The following is a 15,017-nucleotide window of genomic DNA, read 5'->3' as shown; positions in this document are numbered from 1 at the left end:
GTCATTAAATTTAATGAAATTAGTGCATTACTCATAATGAACGCTATATTATGCAACAACAAGCCTAATTACCATTAAGAGAAGATAAAAGATACTTACCATTTCAACAACACAGCCGAATGACATCTGTATATGATTACATAATCAACACCAAAAATTATGACTACCGCAACGTATACAGTATGTATCTCATCGATAGTGCACATTGTCTCAAATTCAATCGGTCCACACCAAATTGTAACAAACACCAAGCCTGCTTGACTCAAATATTGATGCAACAGAGGTCCATGAATAGAAAAATCTATATGTATTATTGAAAGTTGCCCATTCTGTTTAGACTAACGTTACTCTAATCAGTATAATGAACCATATCTCCTGCCTCATTGAAATGATGCACTTTAGAACTCATCATGGAATGACCGACTTACATTGACCATCGGACTGCCAACAAAGACTTCATAGTTATCAATTACTTCTTCAAGAGAAAGCTGAATATCAAAGATATCAGTCAATAAACCAATATTTCCATCAAAGCAACTGTCATTCTACTTTCTTGTCTTGGTTCGTGTCTGCCATTGTTATCAAATGCAGTGCTTCATTCATTGCATGCTGTACAAAAATAAAACAATGTTGAATACCTAGGCTGCGTGAGTTGGAAATCATATTACCTGTTCACTTCGTGGGTCTAAATGTGCCTCCATTTCATCCTGCCAAAATAATAATAATAATAACTACATAATAGATACAAATCAGGTATTCGCACAGCAACCTAACTCACTGCAGAGTTTACCGCACACAACAGTAACATCAAATTAATGTACTGGCAGGAACACCGTCACAGAAACGAAGGCCAGCACATACAAAACAGTTGGACTGATGGGCAGACAGATAACAAACCAAAACACACAAACACAGAAACACAACAAGACAAACAAAACCAGACACAAAACTACTACAACCCACAAAATGCATTCATGGGTATCGCTAGGCATGATGCATGCAAGTAATGTATGTTCACACACACACACACACACACACACACACACACACACACACACACACACACACACACACACGCGCGCGCATGCACGCACACACACACACACACACACACACACACACACACACATGCACGCGCACACACACACACACACACACACACACACACACACACACACACACACACACACATGCATGCACACACACACACACACACACACACACACACACACACACACACACACACATCCTTCCTTTCATTGCATTCATTCCAATAATAGTCTATGATCTAACTCCAGAATTGTGACATGTCATTGCATCCCTCGTCCAACTTTTATCTTTCAGTGGATTTGTACTAACTAAAAGGTGCTTATTGCAAATCAGAATGTTGCCCTTTGATTAAAGTGTCCAAAGTGGAAAAACAAGCAGAGCTCGTTTACATGGCAACCACACAACATACACACCTTTTCTGTGTAATTTAACAATTTCTTTTACAGAAAACCATACATTGCAACATCTCTACGTATTCTACTGTACCTGATTTGTTATATGTGCAGTGAAAATCATCTGAAAATTAAACACTTTAATAGTCTAGTGGCTTGATGGTAGTTGACAGCAGGCAGCTGTTGTGATCAGCAGAATAGTATTGTTCTAATTGACTTTACAGTTTTACTAATCTACTAAGAAGAGCTACATTTCAACAATCCTAACTTTAGAATGTCTAACACTAAAAGAAAATTTCATCATGATCGAGTCATCATCGCTGCTTTACAGCATCGGTATCGCATATTTCACAGTCTGCCTGTTTGTTACAACCAATAGTTTCGGAACACGTACTAGAAGCGTCATTGCACTGGAAACGTCCATTGCCTTAACAGGAGCAGTGCCCAGAGTGCAATAGGTCACTGCTGCAAGAACTTGAAATGAATTCCATTAGCGCTTCAAGAGCCGACAACTGATCTGACCATTGCATAGATAGCTGATGATGTCAGATCTTCAGAAACAAATTTCCATCCATGACCAACAGGAGTCAGAATTTTGGGACAACGCTTTCAGACTGCCACTTGGTTATTTGCACAACGGATATAGCTATAGAGTCACAGAGAATCACGACACAGAGGCAACTGATTGATACGGCTGTTGTTTGCACAAAACATTTGATATCTAACGCTGTTACTAAATGTCACACAACCTAGGCTTTCTTTACAAAGTACAAAATTTTTCCATATGCCAAAATGGTTTTCATCAATTTCATAACTTTCTCCTAACATAATGAACATTCAATTGCCATATAGCCGAAACATGCATTTGGGTCTTCCCTTAATCTTACTGCAACCTGCAAATGAACTGGTAGAATCACATCCAGTAAATGCATACAAAACAACGAAAGCTTGGGAAACTGCATGGACCTACAATGAGAAACATTGCGGACAAATCGATAAAATGAACTCGCTGTTTTGGGCTTGTTCGAAATATTATCGTACAAGGAAACTGTGAGGCAAGAGTGCACCCTATAATGGCAACATCTGTGTCGAGTAGAGGCATCCAACTTGTTCGCAGCATGCCTTGCACAAAGCGGCAATCAAGTGTCCACTTCTTCTTATGTAGACTCCAATTCACAAATGTTATCCGACTACTACATACCTCCAGCATTGCGTTCCATGCACTTGTCACGTAAAGCTGCATGGCATTTTGAAAAGCTTGATGCAAACTCGGAACTTAACACTAGGTTACTAGGTGTATCCATACTATTTTGAAAGTATTTCTAGTGACATCAGTTCCAATATAACCTAAAATGTTGAGTGAACTTCCATTACTATACATAGGACGCTACAGCTGTACTCTTTCAGTCTGTCTAGTTACGTAAATGAGCTCATTTCTAGATGCTGAGGCATGCGTTTTCAATCAGTAAATCTGCATGACGCTACTATGTACATTGGATCCAGTCCATAAACGCTTCCATTACATCATTCTTAATAACCTATTTGTTCTGTGCTTGCATCTGACATTCCCACGTACTTCCACTAAAAGTACTCTCTAGACGTTTTCATTACGTCAGTGTTGTGGAACATACCAAAGTAGTGATTTCCTAATGTCACTTCACGTTCCTAATCAAACTTAGTAATTACATATTACATTTTGACAACTGTCTACCATGCGATGAAAACGGAAAAGAATCGTTACTACCGCGCAACATGGCCTCAGAGTAAGGATTACATGTCAGAACTTACCGGTTAAGTAATTTCCTACATCAGGCTGACGTCGCTTCACGTTTCTCATGGAACTTACTAATTAGATATTATATTTGTTACACGAACTACTGTCTATCACGCGATGAACACTGAAAAGAATCACTACTACACGCGCAACACGGACTCGCAGTACGGATCCTAAGCGTGCAATTGAATAAGTCTCCAAACTCTCAAAACTTGGGACAAAAATTTTAAAAGGCAACATTCGTATTTCTCTTCAATATGAGTCTACCAACATTATAGAAGCAAAGAACTAAAGTCGAACGAGGGGTGCAACAAGGTCACGTTTTAGAGGGCTTTTCAGATTCAGATTACTATAAGGAACAGTGCAGGCCAAGGTCACCACAGACTATTTTGGGAAATGGAAATTCTCTGACAGCAAAAATGCTCGTGGTTGTGGAGGCCTTTTTGAAGGAAAGTTTCGTGGCAATACTGACATTGGCCAGCTTGAGACTGACCATGTTTCTGCCTTTGATGGTTTACAAGGCCAACATGATTTACAGCAATGAAGACACAACCATCAAAACAGCAATGTAGATCAAACTTCGATGTTGTTTGCCTTGTTTCATGTCACCATTTCTGCTCATCCTTGAAGTTTCTCTTTTTCTTCTTTCTTGAAATTCACTTCTCGTGTGGTGGTCCAGATTCTTTCCTCCACATATTTCAATCTCGTGCTTGTATCCTCCAAACCTTCTCAAGTTTGCAATCCCTCAAATCTCTCAGGACCAAGTCATTCCATCATATTCTCAGGCCTCCATCTGAGCAACTTCCTTGGGATGGCGTATGCACCAAAAGCTTCCTCGGTAGACAACAGTCATCCATGCGCAAGATGTGACCCGATAGTCAAAGACGCCTCTGAGTCAGCATAGCAAAGATTCTCTGCAGGTGGGCGATCGTATGTCTCTGATCCCATCCCATAACGACACACCAAGGATGGAGAAGAGACATCGCATCACAAACCTCTGAAGACGACATACCTCAGGCTCCAAAACTACAGTTGCTTCCAGACCATACAAAAGAGAGGAAAGAACTACTGAGACAAAGGCGCTCACGCTCAACTTGGTGGAAAGTTGATCTTTCTCTGGTGCCAAAGAATGTGGTTAAGAGACCCATATGACTGAGATGCTATGGTGATCCATGTTGATATTTCACCGTCCAAAGTGTAAATTGTTAGAGACAAAACTTGCAAGGTACTGAAAAAATGGTACAACCTCAATGGGATCACAGTCAGAACAAAGAACAATGGGAGATGGAGGATGGGCAACATCTTCAGGTAAGACAACTAAAAGCTCCGTCTTCTTGTAACACACACACACACACACACACACACACACACACACACACACACACACACACACACACACACACACACACACACACACACACACACACACAAATGGATATGCCCTTCGGAAAGTTCCAAAAATAGCAACCCCTGCCTATTTCTAGCTAGGCACTCCGACACTACTCAAAGTTTAGGCCGCGTTGACAAACCCCTTGATGCATGGCCAGAGCATCAAAGGGCACTGACTTTGGAGCAGCCACAGGACTGGACCTCAAATCCACACGTACCCGTATATACTGCGTGATGTTCTGCTAAGCCAGCGGTCTAGTCCACCCCCAGTCAAAGACCAGGTACTCATTTATACTCCCGAGTCGAGAGAGGCAATTGTGTGTGAATTTCTTACGGAAGGAAATTACATCTGTACTCGTCCGCAAACCAAAGACCGTAACATCCCGGATGTTCCATTCTCCAAACGCAACCCTCTAACCAACTGAGCTACAGACGCCCCCCCCCCCCACACACACATTGAATTACAACAAGTACCAACAAACCTTATCCACTATTCCATCTGCATTGCTGTCCACCATATCTCTAAACTCTTCCTCCCTATTTCTGAAGAAATCTTCATCTTCTTTACTCCACTGAAATCCATAACTTTACCATATCAAAACAAGTTAGTGCGACAAGGCAATTACTTCACCTGATCTTTGGGAGTGTCCAATCCTGTGTACTCTTGCAATGTCAGCAGTCTATCATTATTCTTGTCCATACTTTCAATGACATCAGACACAAACCCTTGTAGCTGTAAAACACAAACCTTGCAGCAAAAATGCATGCCTACGTGCCTACATATATGCGTACATGCATACGCAAACGCATGCCCCCACACACACGCACACACACATGCACACACATGCACACACTCATGCACACACACACACACACACACACACACACACACACACACACACACACACACACACACACACAGTCCTCCACACAACATTGCAATAAATACTGTTTTTCTGTTTTGCTCAGGATGTTGAAAAGATAGGAATTCTTCTTCCTGCAATTCTCCATCACGATTTTGATCTGCCATCTCCCAAGTGTCTTGATCACGACTTAGAAATTCACTAGCTACCTGTTCCTCATCTGACAAATCATGCAGGTTTCTCTCCTCACCATTAGGACTTTCTGTGTTGTTACCAACATGATCCCCTAAAAATAGCAAAGACAGAATAGAAAACATTTCAACAAAAGACATTAGTGATCTAAGGTAAGGTATTTTTGGTGTACTATACATCACCCTACAATAATACATTGATTTCACAATAAATTCTGCAACTGGTTGAATTATCATACTTCTCATAAAAATTTAAAGAATTTACAGCAGTGATTCAGAGTCACAAACAAGAAAGTCTATTATATGTTAATACATTTATACTACAGTAGAATACAATACATCTAGTCCAAGGACAGCCACTTAAATAGCACAAAACAGCCTGTAGCTGACATGCACACTACCACAACTTGCACGACTGACACTGTATGCAACTGTAAATTTTCCAGCACATACTACAAACAATAGAAAGAGTTAGATATTCTTTCTTTTAACATTTCATAACTGCAGTATTTGACACATTCATGATGGCCACATGACACAAAACCAGCAAATTCCCAATTGCAAGATTATATCAAGAAGACAAAGTCTAGTTCTAAAAACTACCACATACTGTAGCATACTATAGTATACACATTGAATGAAAAGTAATTGCATCAGTTAACAAGAAGAAATGAAACTTCTCATTTGCTGTTCCAGCATAAACTCATTTTGTGCACTATAGATTTCAATGCTACAGGAAATTGTAACACTTATTTTCAAAGTTTAGTTATATGGTGGCAATTGGCCTTCTTTGTACATCTAAAATACTAGAAACAAACACTATCATTTCAGATGTCATGATAAAGTGTACGTAGAAGGCAAATATAACAAAGTTCACACAATGCCCACACTGAGAAATAAATGAATCACAATTAATTCACTACACCAAGTCAGCAGCATCTCAGTTGTCCACTTTCTTTTTATTACAAGCTTCGTTTGTCTACACTGTTTCTTCCAGAGCTGGTTAATCCACTGAAAAGATGGTGAACAAACTCATTGCCTTGTTTGAAGTAAAAACACTGGTTAAAGTGTCCTAGTGTTACAATTACAACATCTACTCAATCACCCCTCATTAATCACTTTCTCTTGTTAATGTCAAATTCAGTTGTCTGTCTGCTAGGTCGAAAAAATTCCTTGAATATCTTACTGTCTCGAGAATGTGGCCTGTGAAACTCGGCAGCTTTCAGTAAAACTTTACGATTAGTCCCTTCAGGCACATGCAGTTGAGCCACGTATTCATCCCATGTAATTCGTCTGTCATTGTTAGCATCCATTTCATGAAATCTTTGGTTGTTGTCATTATGTGACCGTCGAAAATATTCTAAAATCTAAGAATTTACACGGTTAATAAAACAGAGGTAGATATCTTCTTCTGAAGTGTAACAAACCTTGTTTTGTATCCAATCCTTCAGCTCTGTTTGGCTAAGAAGCATGTCTCCATCCTGTAGGTAAAGACTTATGTTACATGCATTATGTAATTAGTTGTGCTGGTGTATCTCTCTAACCTGGTCAGCTACTTCAAATATCTTTCTTAGTTTCTCCTGACCTTGGTCTTCAGTCACACCATTAAACTCTTTCTTTTGTAAACCAAGAAATGCTTCACGGTCAAACTCCTAGATAGAGATGTTTATCAACTTTCAGACGCATGCAACAACATCAACACGAGAATGACAAATGACAAGTGAAAAGTGCTGGTTCTTACTTGGATATTGTCACTAAGACAATGTTCATAACCAAAAGTTTCAAACGTTACGATACATTATGTAACGAGTAGATATAGCTCATGACTCCTTATCACATGCCCCACTGGTAACATAAACCTCGCTAATACAATCAAGAAAGCATAGAAATATCCCTGAGTAATTTGTATACATTAAAATGGTACACGGGTGTATGATTTTGTACATAATAAAATGTTATAAGCTACTAACTCTTACTTTGTACCACACCATCAAAACTACGTAACTAAAAACATTTAGTCAGAATTGCACTATCCCTCAACAATGTACCCAAAGTCAACCCAAATTCACTGGCACACACTAATAAATTCACAAACAGTACAAACGTTGCTCTCCCTTAAGACATTTCAAAGATCAAAAAGTTTGTGCTAATTAAAACTGCCTCTGGCCGTGTTCACACTGCTATAGTAATAGCATAGCTGTGCAACTATAGTTATATTCGTAGTTTGGTAACTACGGTATAGTTAATTAGACGGTTGTTCACGCTAGCGTGAACATGGCTATTACTCTAGTATTCAGAAGTGGGATGCACACAAACGGAAGTTCGTTATGCACGATAGTATGTCTGATAAAATGCATCATTTCAAAAGCAGACTGACGGGAGTTATGACTAGACATCATCTAGTAGTCTCGCTTATCCAGATCCTTCCACGCTACGCGAGACTAATCATCTAGGCCTACTACGCATGTGCAACTACTGTAACTATGCTTTAACCAAGGTCACAAGCTTAGTTCGATAACTATGCTATAACAATGCTATAACTATGCATTAACCACGGCTGGTGTTCACACTGTAGTTTAGTTACTAGACCCTGGTTGGATAACTACCCTGTAACTAGCAGTGTGAACACTGCCTATCTCATGCCAGTTTAGTAATGTATCAAATTTCTGCCACACGTGGCATGCTCATATCTGCACATACACGTAGTTTGCTTCAGATTTAGTTTTATTGACACTTGCAAGCCGGTTTTACCATAAACAGATTGAGAGTGCATTACCAGCAACAACAAACTCAATTAATATAATTCTCACATACCCTATTCTTCAAATAAACTTAAATTTACAAAGCACTGATTGACTTAACCTACAAACAAGTAGATCCACGCTGTCTCTATAGGTGAGATAGACCTATACAAACCAATATTAAAAGATCACTGTCCTGATCAACCTCAAACTCCAATGTGCTGTGCTCAGTTAAAATTTTACACACATCTTTAAGTTTGTAAAACATAAAAATTGGCTAAATCTATGCTTTCATAACTACTGCATTCCCGTGCTTTTGCTGCATGCTAGTACAGGCGCGTAACTCCTGTGGGGTGCAAGGGGCACGTGCACCCCTCCAGATTGAGCACGTGAGTTCTTGAACTTCCTGAATCTAGAACGGAGGTCGCGTAAAGGCTAGTTTACAGGAGTTTTTTCTTCAATTAGAATACTGCTTGCACTTGCTTAGTTGAAGTGACGACCTATGCGCGTACTTATAGAAACCCTTGTGAGAAGTGCTTTGCCTTACGGATTTTGATGACAGCTCCCGGATATCGCAGATCTAACCCGGACGTTGACCTGACAGAAGTGATGAGGCGATCCAAAGCAAAATTCAGAAGGCAGCAATCTATTATGAGCACCTTCAGCAAAGCACAGTGCTGTCCAGAAGAGATAGAGGGCAGTATTGAAGACTGTGGCCATGGCTTCCACACCAAAGGTGATGCAGCAGCTGATGAGATGTCTACGGCAACTCTAGACTGCAATCCATCGTCATGCCAGGCTTCTTCTGCAGCAAGTACGTTTGAAGACATGGGAGATTCTTTTTTAATGTAGACTTTTGTTCATGGTCAGTGCATCCATCTGGTTTGTCCTCCGAAGCTAAGCTGCAGTTGCTCAACAACCATTTTGTTCCTGACAAGGGTTACAACTTCCCTGTGCGTGTCGATCCAGGTAAAAAGGGATGTCGTAGAAGGTTTCAAATAGAATGGCTAGAAAAGTATCGTTGGCTGGTTTACCCGCCACATTGTAGGCGTGGTTGGTTTAAAGTGGGTGGGCCAGCAGTTTACTGAGTGCGCAGCCCTCTCCAAGTAGGCCTGGTTACGCCACTGCTAGTATAGATGTGGTTTACCAAAATCAGCTTGACCAAGTCCGGTAACTTCGTGTTGTGAGAAAGTGCAACACATCACTTCTGTTTGTCTCATGGAACCAGGTCACTCAAATTGATCACGTTGTCTCACGTGTGAATCCCTCCTTATACAGTGACCTACCAGTCTTAGCAACCGAGTCATCATGTGAGAACCATCACTATAAAGTGTACCAACTGAGTTCTTATTACACATATTTTGGCCAGCCACTTCATCCTACAGACATGGGCATAATTATGGAGCCACCCCTCATATCAGCTGAGGCAGGAAAATCAACAGAACATTGCAGATTTATGAATATACCTGCTGACCCGCCTAAAGCTGCATCTGATTCTACATCAAATCATGCTAATTGAGTACTGATATTGTTTTGATTGGACGCTTTGACAACCCGTAGCAACAAAACGATTAAGGGATGACCAGACTAACCACCACCCCCATGCATTACCATGTCAGGATTTCGCTCTCTTTGAAGAAATTTGTGGCTTTTAAAAAAACCGGTTTAGTTCAACGGGTCACACACACACTCCAAATAACCCACACACACACTCCGCTAGATTCTCAATACTTGGTTGCTCCTCCTCTTGCTCGTCCTATAGCCTCAATTCGTCTTGGGACACTCTCTATCAGGTTGTTAATGAATCCCTGGGGTATTTCGCGCCAAGCCATCTGCACTGCCTCCCACAACTCTTGTTCGGTTTCAGGATGTTTTTCATTTGCCCGAACCTTCAGAACATGCCATAGATTTTCAATGGGGTTTGCATCTGGTGACTTAGCAGGCCAGTCCAAGACAGTAACCTCGTTGTCCCGCAGCCATTGCCTGGTTGAGCGCAAGGTGTGAATTGTCGCGTTGTCTTGCTGGAAGATAAAATCTTCACCGACTAAACGACGAGCATCTGGCAGCATGACATCACCCAGGATCTGTTGGTAGTCTTCTGAATTCAGACGGCCTCGTATGCGATGAAAAGAGCCTACACCTTGAAAGCTGATGCAACCCCATAGCATAATGCTCGTTGGATGCTGCACTACTGGCTGACAACATTCTGCGCTAAATTCCTCCCCTTTTCTCCGCCACACATACAGGCAGCCATCACTTCCGATGCTGATTTTCATCGGAAAAGACAACACATTTCCAGTCCTCCAACGTCCAGCCACGATGGGTGACCGCCCACGCACGTCGACATCGCTGATGTTCACGATTCAACTGCGGCTTCTTGCGTGGACGGCGAGCACAAATTCCTTTTCCTTGAGACGGCGAGTGATGGTTCTTCGGGACAATGACTTCCCACATGCCGCTGAAAGTCTACCTTGCAACCGTCTCGTCGTCGCCTTTCTGTCAGTAAGTGCAAGTCGTTCGAGTAAACGATCCTCCCTAGCTGACGTTGATCTTTCCCTTCCAGATCGCTTGATGTAATCACTACTGCCTTCTTCCCATCGTTTCACGCACTTCTGTACTGCCCCACGAGACTTTCCTACCAATCTGGCAATTTCACGATGAGACAAGCCTGTCTGATGGAGACCTTTGATCTTGCCTCTAGAACGTGGGCTTAGTTGGCGAGCGCTTGGCATTTACACAATAGAACACAACCGTGAGATACTGAAAAAATCAGCTGAATGCAAATTGAGAGAAAGCACAGGTGATTTGAGAAGACAGCTGACCATTTCCCCGCTAGAAATTGCTTAGCACTCAATCAAAACAGCTGATTTCTCTATAACAGTCGCCATATTTCTGTACATTGTTGCAAACCTAAAGTCACTCCGTCAGCAATCTTTGCTAACTGGACTGTGACAGAAAGGACTGGATAGGACATTAGCACTGCAGAACAAGTTTCAGCAATGCAGAACAGTGACTAACGAATTTTAGTCTCAATTGCTGGTCTAGACCGTTCATGTTGTGACGTCACAAGAGCAGATGAGAATTGACTCAGAATATGCAAGTAAACTGAAACGTATAGCCTCTATTTAATCTTTGAGTATGTCTTCTAAAATAAACAAAGTCATTTTATTGTTTAGAAGCTTTTTGAAAATGATTTTGATTATTAACTTTCAAATTTACTGATTGAACTGACAGCAAGAAGCAGTCATGTGTCTCAACAGATCACACATCTCCTGCAATCTCAGACATGTGGATGGCACAATCAGAGCCATTACCTCACCATTATGACTTGTTCTAATTTACTACAAAGTGCAGCTGTCACTGTAGATGCATGCACTTGGACTGTCTGAGAAAGTCTAATAACTTCTTAATCTGGGTCACATGCTCAGGGTGGCTCCATAATTATGCCCATGTCTGTATATCGTAGACTCATCAGACTGCTCACCATTGACAGGTATCCATTGCTTAAAGATAGATAACTACACTCTGTGTCTCTGGAACAAAGTGGGATCTGTCAATTTGAGATTAGATTTCTTCCACGAGTTGCTCAAACACTAAACATAGAAGTGCTAGACAGATTTGACTACCTCAAAGAACCGGCTGAATGCAAACTGAAAACCCACAAACAATTTAATTAAACTGTCACGTACCTAACATGGCTAATGAATGGAAGGTTGGTGCACCAAACTTGGTGCCAGAAAGTAGCCAATCCATTTGATACCATAATTTTAGACCCAGATACCCAGACCTCTGTTTAACTATGCTAGAAGTCTTAAAATTAGCCTAACAACACTAAAACAAAACCTAACTTTTTGTGTGTCTTCAGTATTCTTGTTAGGGTTTCTCCCCAACTGGCTATGCCAATTGAGTTATAATGTCGCTTATTAATATTGGCTTCACTAAATACACTTGACATCACTTCTAAATTGCAACTCTTCTCGTGTTATGATTGATGCCCAAGTAAACACTGACACTGCTTGTCATGTGTAACCTACTACCATTGACTAGACCTGAAACGTGACCCTTTTGCATGGCCTCACCATGTGAAGACTCACAACTTCGTCCTTGTGGAAGGTGTAAGTGTGTCAAAGCACTCCTGTCTTCCCTAAGATTCCAACTGTGATACAACACAGGTATAAATAATATGCTGACACTAGCAAGTACCTGTACTGTAGCAGCTTGACGCAGTTCTACAAAGTAGTTGCCTTGGTAAGGTACCGCTGCGGACGTAATTATTGAAACATTTCCAATGTGCATCAGGTGGACATGACGGTCAAGTCTTTTTACATGTCAGGTGTTTAGGGCAAAGACTAGGCAGGGTGCGGTCATTCTTTGTTAGATAGCGCTGATGTCCGCACGTGAACTGTGCAGGTAAGATCTCAAGTATCAACCATATATTTAGTATATTGTGCGACCACCTCCGTTTGTAATGCACTCATCAAACCAATTAGGATAGTGAGTAAAACATTTTTTATTTCAATAGCGGTGAGTGATTCCCAAACTTTTGATATTGCTTCTTCAAATACCTGTTGCATTGACAGACATTTTTCTCCAAGTTGACTCGTCGTAAAAAAAAAGGTGTTTGACCAGCTGTCATTGAGCCGCCTTTGGCACCATTCCAATCTTCATCAACAGACTGTCCAAGTTAGTGTTCAGCTCATGCAGAGCCATGTATAAAGATAATTATGTATGGCTATGGTTTAGCTCAGAGCTGCATCACTCAAAATCTATTCTCTGTTGCAACAGAGCGCTATTTGCAACATATAGTTTGGGGCTCCAAGGCAAGCCTAAAAAGTAAAATAAAATGTGATACTTTTAACAGCATTGTCATGTAAAACAAGCATGCATGATGTGACAAATGGTGAAAGAGGCATGAGTCAAACAGTGGTCTTCTCTGAATCTCGGCTGTTTGTTTGTTTTTGGTGGGTCTGGTATTATGTGACCTAATGGATAGCAAGACGGGATCTATCATGATTCTCGACAAACCCCGTCGGGAATCGACAAAACCAAAGTCAAATCATAAAATCCCAACAAAATCAAAACTTGGACACAATGAATGAACCTTTTCAACCAGTAAATAGCCAGCATTGTCAGCTCTGATGAAAACACCGAGACTATCATTCGGTTAATTTATTTAGAAACGAACCGAAGGACTAAACTTAACTTCCTCCAAAATCATGAATCTATGTACGGTACCCGTATGTCTGACGACATACGTAACACCGCCCACGGTCAAAGCTAATTATTGCGCTCATTGTACAGTAACAAATTATGCGTTACACCTTGTTGAACTCTCCATCTCGCTGCATTCGTACACCTTCTAGGTGATTAGGCAAAACATCTTCATTTGCCTCTTCCCACTGTTTTTCTTTCGGAACACCGCTTGGCAGCACATGTATTTGTAGTTCGTCCACATCGGCTCTTTCATCTTTTCGACGACGCAGTGGACTACTTACAACTAGTAGAGGCAACGTAACCAACAACGCTAGTGTTATCCACATCCTGGATGTCTTGAAAACTAAAATCACGTGATCGTTACACTACCTAGTAATTAGGTAAAGCTAGGATGACGTCAAGGTGTAGTGGCTGTTAATGATACCGCTGCTCGTCTATTGGTCGGAATAGCTTTATTTGCATCTGCACTCTAATCGAGTACACGTATAAATACGGTTGTTGGTCTGTCGCACGTCAGACTACTATACCCTTAGCCCGGATATCCGGGCCTCGGGCAATTACGCTTTGACCCTGTACACGTTTAGGTGCTAACTGCACTTTCTAGGTATTTGGCATTTTGTGCTATGCTCTATTTTCCTACGCGCGAACGCTAGGCTAGGTCATGTGACGACTAGATGACTCGCTCCGTCTACTGCGTAACACGTGACCAAGGAAGAGCGTTTCTCCAAAACGGCGAGTCGTAGCGCCGCCGAATTTTACTCACGCACGCCGAAACGATGGACCTCGACAGTGAGGCAGTCGTCGTCTTTCAGACTTCTCTCGGGACGACGCGATTTCTTGCCGATCGAACCCGCTTCCAATCGCGCTCAAATTTCTCAGGAATCGCCTCGGATCTCCGCCGAATTTAAACCGCTTAGTCGAGACCTCGGACGCTACGCAAGAACGTGCCGTGCTGATGACGTCGAACAGGCAAGATATTTTTTAGGATAGCCATGTAGGTTTATGCAAATGTATCCAGTCTCCTTCTCACGCTCTTATCTTGTAATTGGCTCTGACTGACTAGTCACTAACTTCTTACATTCAAGCTGCCTCAGACTAAGAGCTATGGCACGCGAAGAGTTTGCACTGTACTGCTTTTTTTATTTCTATAGTACATTGATCGTGTGCCATTGCAAGGGGACTGTATTATGGGATCGATAGCTCTGGCTAGACAAGTAATATTGAATCAAAAATAAAGACAAATTCAACCTTGAAAGCAGCGGATGGTCAAACTAGGTTTGTTAATAAGACACAGACTAAGTTGAAAAGGTGGCGTCAACATTTCAAATCAGTGTTGAACATAAAATCAGCAGTGTCTGAGGTCATTTCAGGCAATGTAAAAGACAGTAGAGGTTGATGATGGT

General features: G+C 41.4%; 1 protein-coding gene across 1 annotated transcript; it reads right to left on the bottom strand.

Annotated features, from left to right (window-relative positions):
• Window positions 1-194: 194 nt before the first annotated feature.
• On the bottom strand, window positions 195-13,940 carry LOC134189222 (45 kDa calcium-binding protein-like). Its single transcript, XM_062657463.1, has 10 exons — window positions 13,722-13,940; window positions 7,204-7,311; window positions 7,087-7,140; window positions 6,846-7,026; window positions 5,555-5,754; window positions 5,237-5,338; window positions 5,088-5,177; window positions 669-707; window positions 550-609; window positions 195-488 (listed from the first exon to the last, which is right to left on the bottom strand). Exons 1-10 carry the CDS (start codon window positions 13,938-13,940, stop codon window positions 399-401), a joined length of 1,143 nt encoding a protein of 380 aa, XP_062513447.1. The 3' UTR covers window positions 195-398.
• Between the last annotated feature and the right edge of the window lie 1,077 nt (window positions 13,941-15,017).

The sequence above is a fragment of the Corticium candelabrum genome, chromosome 13 (genome assembly GCF_963422355.1).
Source record: "Corticium candelabrum chromosome 13, ooCorCand1.1, whole genome shotgun sequence".
Taxonomy (NCBI): Eukaryota; Metazoa; Porifera; class Homoscleromorpha; order Homosclerophorida; family Plakinidae; genus Corticium; species Corticium candelabrum.
Note: the sequence above shows the minus strand (reverse complement) of the source record. Positions and strands in the feature narration are given on the sequence as shown.

Bases quoted from the DNA above. Each gene is read 5' to 3' on its own strand.
- LOC134189222 (XM_062657463.1), bottom strand. From the start codon at position 13,940: ATGTGGATAACACTAGCGTTGTTGGTTACGTTGCCTCTACTAGTTGTA. The intron at 5,339-5,554 runs GTATTTATTGCA...TGTGTTTTACAG, and splicing joins CTGAGCAAAACAGAAAAACA to CTACAAGGGTTTGTGTCTGA. The intron at 5,178-5,236 runs GTGAAGTAATTG...TATGGATTTCAG, and splicing joins TGGACACTCCCAAAGATCAG to TGGAGTAAAGAAGATGAAGA.